The sequence below is a fragment of the Solea senegalensis genome, linkage group LG11 (assembly GCF_019176455.1).
Source record: "Solea senegalensis isolate Sse05_10M linkage group LG11, IFAPA_SoseM_1, whole genome shotgun sequence".
Taxonomy (NCBI): domain Eukaryota; kingdom Metazoa; phylum Chordata; class Actinopteri; order Pleuronectiformes; family Soleidae; genus Solea; species Solea senegalensis.
In genome coordinates this window covers 12,202,629-12,210,820 of record NC_058031.1, presented here as the reverse complement: position 1 = coordinate 12,210,820, position 8,192 = coordinate 12,202,629, and the positions used below count along the sequence as shown (strand labels likewise).

Sequence of the window (8,192 nt, the reverse complement as noted above, 5' to 3'; positions counted from 1 at the left end):
TAAGAAAAATAAAAACCACCATGCACCATGATGTTAACATAAACACTATATAAACAGAAAATATACATATATGTTAATAAAATGTTATTGTTACATATGTTATTCCACTTTTTACATCACATTTTATTGTTTTTGGACAAAAGGTAAATGGAGAGAAAAAGAAAATGCATTTTACAATTTCCATAAACAAATAATATATATTATATCATATCATATTTATGCAACATAATAGAAATAGCATAAATAATACATTTTAGAGAAGGAGACAGTTGTTATAGCAAATTGAGGTGGGGTATAGAATATATTAATTATAAAGAACATTATCTATATAATTTTATTCTTTCAAAGGAGGTGTATTTACTGATTAAAATACGCTTTGGTTAGTATGTTGTATAAAAACGCATTGTATTTACTTGTTCGTTGTTTATTTACACTTTATTTTGTTCACGTTTCCCCAGCGAGGCTGATTCTCTTTGTGCGCATGTGCGGTGAACAACCCGGAAGGAGTCCATAACACAGCAGAAGGGAGCACCGAGTGGTTTCGCAGGGATTATCAGCGCAGCTCTGTGGACTCAAAACAAACTAATTATGCAGCTTTACTTCACCAAAGACGTGTTACCGGACTCAGTCAGTACTGACTTCCAGAACCTGAATAAATTCAACGAGCAGGTACAGTCAACCGCTTTTGTTTTATTACTCCTGTGCGATGAAATAAAACGTGAACGTCAGCTGACTCCGAGCTCGGGTGATTCCTTTTTTGTTTTAACACAGTCGTCGCGTGAAAAAGTGTCTTAGTGCTTTTATTTTTCAGAAATGTCAGTGAAGAGTGAAGACAGACGTCATATTTATGATGATGTGGTGGTGACCGGTCATGTGAATCACGTGAGACTGAAATAACACAGACTTGTGGAGGGGCAGCCTTACACCTTTATGTTCATCCTGCTGGAAATTATTCGAAAAAAGAAGAAAATGTGGCGTAGAAACAAAAAAAGCTAGATTTGTGGAGTAAAAAGTACTCATATATATCATATATAAGATAATACTCAGATCCAGAGGCCCAAGGTTGTTGTTTCTTTGAAACAATATTACCCCAGATTATTTGTGATTATCTGTTCCATGCTTTTATAACATCTTGGCTAGATTATTCTCTGTATGTGATCTTAGACATACAGAGACATGTCTAAGACATCTGTCCAACGACTCCAGCTTGTCCAGAACGCAGCCGCTCGCCTTTTGACTGACAAAAAAAGAAGAGAGATCACATCACTCCTGTGTTGCGTTTCCTGCACTGGCTTCCTATTCATTTTATGGTTGATTTTAAAATGTTATTGTTGGTTTTTAAAGCTCTTAATAGTTTGGCACCATCTTACTTCTCTTCATCTTCACACTCCATCACAAGCTCTGTGGTCTAACAACAGGTTGCTTTTAAATGTGGCCAAAATATGGAATGATTTACCCATTGAAATTAAATCTGACCCCACCATTGAACATTTTAAATCACTTATAAAGACCCACCTCTTCTCATTTTTATTATTTTGCTGTGTTACTTTTATGTGTTTTTTTTTTTTTATAGTTTTTATGTTTTATATCTTCTTGTTGTGCTTTTTAGGTTGTAAAGCACTTTGGTCAACTCTTGTCAACAATTGACTTGACTTATCTTTTGTGTGCTGTGTAAAAACTGTTTAAAGACACAAGACTCTCAAAAGAAACCATATTTGATTTATTTGTTCATGGTGCAATTTTAATTTCCACAGCAGTTTCATCGCCTGATTCAAGTTCTGTTCCAGTTCCTCCTGGAGCCAAAAGAGGTGCATATCCACAGTCACGCAGTCTCTCTCTCTCACACACACACACACACACACACACAGTTTTAATGTTAATAGAACTTTGGACTCTGTTATTAGCCTTGATTACTGAACCGAGGTACAACATTGCCTGTCCCATTGTGTCTGTGTGTGCATATTAATGCATATGTGTGTGTGTGTGCGTGTGTGTAGACAGAGAGGTTCATGCAGCAGCTCACTGAGTTTGCAGGGGAACACGGGATGAGTGCAGGTCCTCTGAGGAACTTGATGAAGAGTGTCCTGCTGGTGCCACAGGGTGAGACCAATACACACTCACAAACACATGCACTGGTTGTTGTTAAAATCCCTGGACCTTCTGCTGTTAATGACTGTCCAAAGCTGTTGTTAGGGCGTTGTGTGCGGCACGTTGTGTGCGGCACTGACCCCTGTCTGCATTAGAGCATGGATACCCAACCCAAGCAGGCTGTGTCATGTTCAGACAAACATTTGTACAAAAATCTAGAAATGATTGTTGGGATCTACTTTCCTTTAGGTGTCTGGAACATACTCAACAATAGAAGTTCTGCTATAAAGTGACAGTGAAGCAGCAGCTGCGGGAAGGTTTCTGTCTAAATAACCGCCATCCCTCTGTTTTCTCCTCAGGGGCCCTGAAGAAAAACTTGTCAGGCGAGCAGATCAAAGATGACCTTGTTACATTAGGTACACATTTGAATTCTCCATCACTGAGGATGACTTTTAAGTCGTTATCATTCACTTTTAACACATGAACTCTTCTAACCTGCCATGACTCTTGTAGGACTCAACGAAGACAAGGCCACACACTTTTCACAGCAGGTATGTCTCCACGCACTCTAGGAGTTCTGCGTTGTTTGTAATTCTATGCTTTTAGATGCACGCCAACTGAAAAACAGTTTGGAGACAGTTAAGCAGCATTTCTGATCCTAGTCACCAAAAATTACGCATTTATCACTGATTTATTGTTGTGTCGTTATCGGCATGTCCGTGACAGCGCACAGCAAATGACTGTGTTTTAAACACAGGGGCGTTTCTGACATTTGTTTGTTATGTCTTACAGTGGTCGGAACACTATGCGGCACTGTCCAGACTTGCCGTTGCACACACTCTGATGGTAAACCAGCTAGTTGACATGGAGTGGAAGTTTGGAGGTGAGACAAACCCTGGGCACATCAAATGTAACTCAAGGTTTTTAGGTTTATTTCTGCACGCTCAAGGAAAGCTGCAGCTCTGTCTCTTTTTCAGAGTTACAGTGCATATTCATGGTCACAAATCCCTGGTCCAATGTAGTCATTAGCATAGCTTATGTCCTCGGATTTAGTCTCATTTAAACACCCCACTGGTGTAGAGCTGGTGGGTCTCTATCGGCCCTCTGCATTTATTCATACAGATTAATGACGACTCAACAGGTGATAGAGATGCTAATACACCATGAGAGCAGAGTCATTAGCATCAGGTTGAGCTATTGTTGAGCTGAATGTTCTGCGGTTTACAAAGGGAGTGCATTGCGTAGTTTACCTAACGGGCCTGTTGATTGAGATGCAAAATCTCCATTTACACAAAGAGACTGTGTCTCTGCATGTTGCCTCTGTGACTCAGTCAGCGGAATCCAGTTGGGCATTAAGAGATTTGACTAGACGCAGAGCACAAATGGTCGCTCTCTTTTCACACGGCCCACATCATACAAAGCAGGGTAAAGAGTCTTGGAGTCCAGTGAACTAGTTTACAGTACAAAATATAGCACCTCAATGTCTTTTTTTTAGTACAGTTTGTCTTGAGAGGCGGCTTTGCCCACAAGACATTTTTTAGAAGAAGGATAAGGAAACACTCAATGTGCGTGTATCACTTTCTTTACTTCAGTTTGAACTCAAAATACAAAAAAGGTCATAATCTAACTACGTCATTTCACTAATATGACAAACACACGGAAGAGTGGAAGGTGAGGAACCGCAGAATAAAAATAGAAATAACATTTACGGAAAGTCAAACAAAACGTGGTACGAAATGGGGATAAAGAAGTCGAGCTAAGTAGTTCTGGATATAAATGTCACATCAAAGAAGTCTGTAAGTGTGAGTTAAATGAATCACTGAGTTTATAAACACAGTTTTATTTATCTTATTCATACTTGTGTCCACCTGATAAATGAAGTACTCAGTATTCACTCTCCTTTTCCCTCTATGACTGTCACCAGCGCCTCCTCAGAAATGTTTTACCAAAGTTTTCCTAATACTCATAGCCCTGACTCATACAGACAGCCTGTGTGTTTGTTTGTGTGTGTGTGTGTATCACAAAGCGGCAGCATGAGATGTGTGTTCCATGGCTGTTTTTTGCTTTCAGCAGCTTGTTCTTCAGCTTTAGATGGCAGCTGTTTGTTCACCCTTGTCCTTTGACCTTTATAAAAAAGTATGTATGATACGTTAGAACCTCAGAAAGAATAGCCCAGGGGGAGTCACTGATGACAACAGGAGATGACAACAGAAAACGTTATTAATCACAAAGTTCTCTCACGACAAATATAATCCAAGTGGGGAGGGGTAGTTCACACAACCTCCTCTCCACCACGAAGAAGTGGAATGTGGACAGAACACAAACAGGTGAGAAGGCAGAAACAAGCACACCTTCCACAGCGAAAGACAACAGGAAATAGAGGCTCCTGTCGCACAAAGATCCAGACAGTGTGACCTGTGTAATTATACTGAAATGTCCAGATTTCATTGGTCAGGTTGTATGAATTTAAGCATCATAATGTGGTGTTTTTGTTTGTGTGCTTTTTCAGTGACTGTCGGCACCAGTGAGATTCAGAAAACAGGCAACATTTTTCTACAGGTATAAAAGCTGTTTACAACTGACTCTAAACACCACACACACACACACATACTGGCACAGCATTCATACAGAGGGGGACGCTCATAGCCATAATGCATCCTCTAGCCCCTTACCTTAACTGTCAGAACTAAATGGCTAACCCTTAACCCAAACCCACTTCTATACCTTAAAAGTCTGAACCCTGAAAAAGCCCTTTGAAGTTGCAAGGACAGTGTAAAACTTTCCCAAAATGTCCTCACAATTATACACATGCAAGAACACACAAAAAAAAAACATTTCTTTACATGTTAGTGAGGACACATCCATGGACATAGTGCATTCCCTAGTCCCTTACCCTAACTTTCAACATTACAACTAATAAGTGCCTAACTCTAACCCTAAAACCAGGTCTTAACCCCGGAAAAAGCTCTTTAAAATTGTGTGGCTCAGACAAAATGTCCTCACAAAAAATGGTAATACATACACACATAGTTGAGGGTGCATTTATTTCTGTTCAACATTGTCAAAAACTAACTTTGACTTATTGCAGTTGAAGCTGGTGGTCAGACGGGGGAATTCCACTGAAAATATCTACATGGGTGAGTGACTTTGAGCCGAATGTTTTTATTGTGTATCGTGTAATTTGTTGAATTTAGTGAGATAGAACCTGAATAAATTGATGAGGAAAATTCTGCCTGAATGATGCATACTGTATATGTGTGTTAATGACAAATGAGTCATGTGAACATGTTTGCAGTTTGGGAGAGATTTGAGAAAAATGTGGTGGAGACTCTTTCAGACCATTGAATCTCAATAGTTTATTCATAATGATGCTTTCCTCATGTCTTTTTATCGACCTTAACTCCGTTTCTTGTTGAATCTGCCTGCACTTGCAGTTGACTCACCCCTCATCTTCAGGCTCCACCCCTCCCCTGACGTAAACATCAATCGATAAAGTCCGATCTCAGCATAACAAGAAACAGATCACGCTGTAATGGGAGCGCACTCTCATTATAACGAGAAAGCGATCTCGTTATAATGAGAAATAGCTCGGGTAATTTTTGCTCCCATGTGGCAGTCCTGGCATCCGCAGATTAGTCCCAGAAAAGATTTCAACAGTTTTGTCGGTGAAGTGTGTTGTTCGACAGATACTGTACCTGTGCTCAGCCTACAGGAGAAGTAGAGAGAAAATTCTGATTTAATTAAAGATTATAATTTACTTTTACATTCCTCTACCTGTCAGCTGTGACCCATGGGGGATAAGCAGTGGAGAATGAATAAATGAGTGTATTCTGTTGTGGCTCCATAGATCCAGAGAGAAAGTACATTTTATTTCACATTGATGGAGAAAACCTGTTGGAATAAAGTTGTTTTTTTTGTCTGTTATGAGAGCAGAGTTGTTATCTCTGTGCAGGAGAAACTCTTCCCTCATCTGCTGCAGAGCAGTTAAGATCAAACTGCTGATTCCTGTTGTCTTCCTTTTGTCTCCTTCAGAGCTGACGCTGCCTCAGTTTTACAACTTCCTACATGAGATGGAGAGAGCCAAGGCCAGCATGGAGTGTTTCAGCTGACAGGCGTGTGTGTCTGTGAATGTAAGTGTGTGTGTATGCTCCAGTGTAGCTGTTAGACAGTGTGTGTGGTTTGTGTTGTGTCATTTTATGTGTGAGTGGTGGTGGAGCATTGTCAGCCCACATGTGACTGAAGTTAAATTCACAAACAAATTTTCTACTCCGATCTACTAATAAACATGAAACACCATGAAAACCACCTCACTCTGTTTTTCCTCTAGTTTGATGTGTGCGTTAATGAAGCATCACTTCACTCCAACGTTCTCCTCCTCCTTTGTGTAGATGAGACTTAAACCTTTTAAAAGTCCAATTTAGGGCAAATGTTGCCATTTCACGCAAAAACCAAAAGCTGTGACCCGAGGAGCCAAAGTTCAAACCAACCTTGGACAGACGTGTGTGATCAGGTTTAGTCCTGTTTCTTTGCTTGAATAAGAATGTGATGAACTCCTTTAAATATGGAGAATTGTGCACATGTACGTGATGGACAGTATGCAAACTGGGAAAAGACAATGCCAAGACAAAAGGCTATTGTAAGTGTCTTACTGGGCCATATTCGGGTTTCAAGTGTAAACCTGGTCTTTGTTTTGACTCTAAAGGTGTTTCAGAACAGATGATGACGTTGATGATGACGCTGTGGCGCATGTGTGTGTGTGTGAGTGAATAAGGAGATAAGAAGCCCTCATCAACTGTAATCACTTATTCTTGGCAACTGCAGAAATAAAAGCTTGCTCCTCCTTTTTCTCACCAGTGAAGGTGGGAATTCCAATGAATGCCAGTGCAGAGTATGAGCATATTGCGGTGGCAAAAGAATGTGAACAGGTGTGGTAGAAATATGCTGTGTCAATCTGTGAGTTATGAAGAGGAAAAGTTTGTCTTTCAACATGATGGTTGTGGGTTTGATTCCATGATGGTTGTGGGTTTGATTCCCGGCTCCACTAGTGTACATGCCGATGTGTCCTTGGGCAAGACACTTAGCTCCTGACGGCTGCGCCGGCAGCGTGTGAATGGGTATGAAAGATGCGTGATAGAGAATGCGCTGTATAAAAGTGAGTGAATGGGTGAGTGGCAAAACAGGAGTGTAAAACAGCTTTGAGTGGTCAGCACTATATATAAATACAAACCATTTATTATTGAGAATTTAGAATTGATCGTAATTCCTTTGAAAGCAACACCCACATTAATGTTTACTTGATATATGTCCCGTTAAGTGCATCAAGGGAAGTCTCCTCGCAGTGCAGGTCTCAGGTGGTCCAAGAAGGAGATAATCATTCAAGGCAAGTGTGAGCAACTCCAACAATAATAATGTTTATTAATGAGAAAAGCTTGGTTCAGTGCTTCATTCGCCTCTGGAGCCAGTACAGACAAGCTAACATGAGCTGTTTTCTCATTTTTCTTCCGCTTTTTTTTCTTAAAGCATATATTGATTATAGCAAGTAAGTTGTGTGTGTCTACTTTGGTCTATATGTGTACTTCAGGTATGTATAGCAGGGTTACTGTCATGAGTTCTAATATGATAAACGCTTTGATAGTGATGAATATCTCCTGCTGATACATATAGAGCCTGGGGCAGATTTCAGACAGCTGAGCTGCTCAGTCGTGCATGTGTCTACTAGTCCTCTTCATTCCTCACCTCTGCTCTGTTACAGTAATTAGCTTAGCATTAAAAGTGAAAGTTTATGGCCCTTTGGGATATTCTCTGTGTGTCAAGCAACCCCCAGGGGATGAAGAAAGTGTGATTCTCAATCTGTCTTTGAATGTTTTCTGTCTGGCTGTCAGGAATGTGCTCAACAAGCTTCATGACAGATGACGAGATATCTGCTTGGATTTGATCTCATTTGTACGTTGTGTTTTCTTTTCTATGAAAGCCTCTGCTAGTTTGAGACCGGCATCTTTTTTCATTGAACCTTTATTTAATCAGATAAAAGAGAAAAAGATCAAGGGTGACCTGGCCAAGAAAGGCAGCAGCACACGTCATAGTTAATAAACACAGGGAGATAA

General features: G+C 40.2%; 2 protein-coding genes across 5 annotated transcripts in view; one reads left to right on the top strand and one right to left on the bottom strand.

Moving 5' to 3' along the window:
- Nucleotides 1-8,192, bottom strand: part of samd11 (sterile alpha motif domain containing 11) — a 1,171,052-nt gene that overhangs the window by 997,030 nt on the left and 165,830 nt on the right. The gene's annotated exons all lie outside the window — the stretch shown is intronic.
- Nucleotides 492-6,390, top strand: commd7 (COMM domain containing 7). Its single transcript, XM_044038134.1, has 9 exons — nt 492-669; nt 1,755-1,808; nt 1,998-2,100; nt 2,448-2,504; nt 2,602-2,639; nt 2,881-2,971; nt 4,598-4,647; nt 5,177-5,225; nt 6,121-6,390. Exons 1-9 carry the CDS (start codon nt 589-591, stop codon nt 6,195-6,197), a joined length of 600 nt encoding a protein of 199 aa, XP_043894069.1. The 5' UTR covers nt 492-588; the 3' UTR covers nt 6,198-6,390.

Excerpts from the sequence above, each read along its gene's own strand:
- commd7 (XM_044038134.1), top strand. The coding sequence starts at position 589 with ATGCAGCTTTACTTCACCAAAGACGTGTTACCGGACTCAGTCAGTACT. Across the intron at positions 2,101-2,447 it reads TGTCCTGCTGGTGCCACAGG|GGGCCCTGAAGAAAAACTTG; the intron begins GTGAGACCAATA and ends TTTTCTCCTCAG. Across the intron at positions 2,505-2,601 it reads AGATGACCTTGTTACATTAG|GACTCAACGAAGACAAGGCC; the intron begins GTACACATTTGA and ends TGACTCTTGTAG.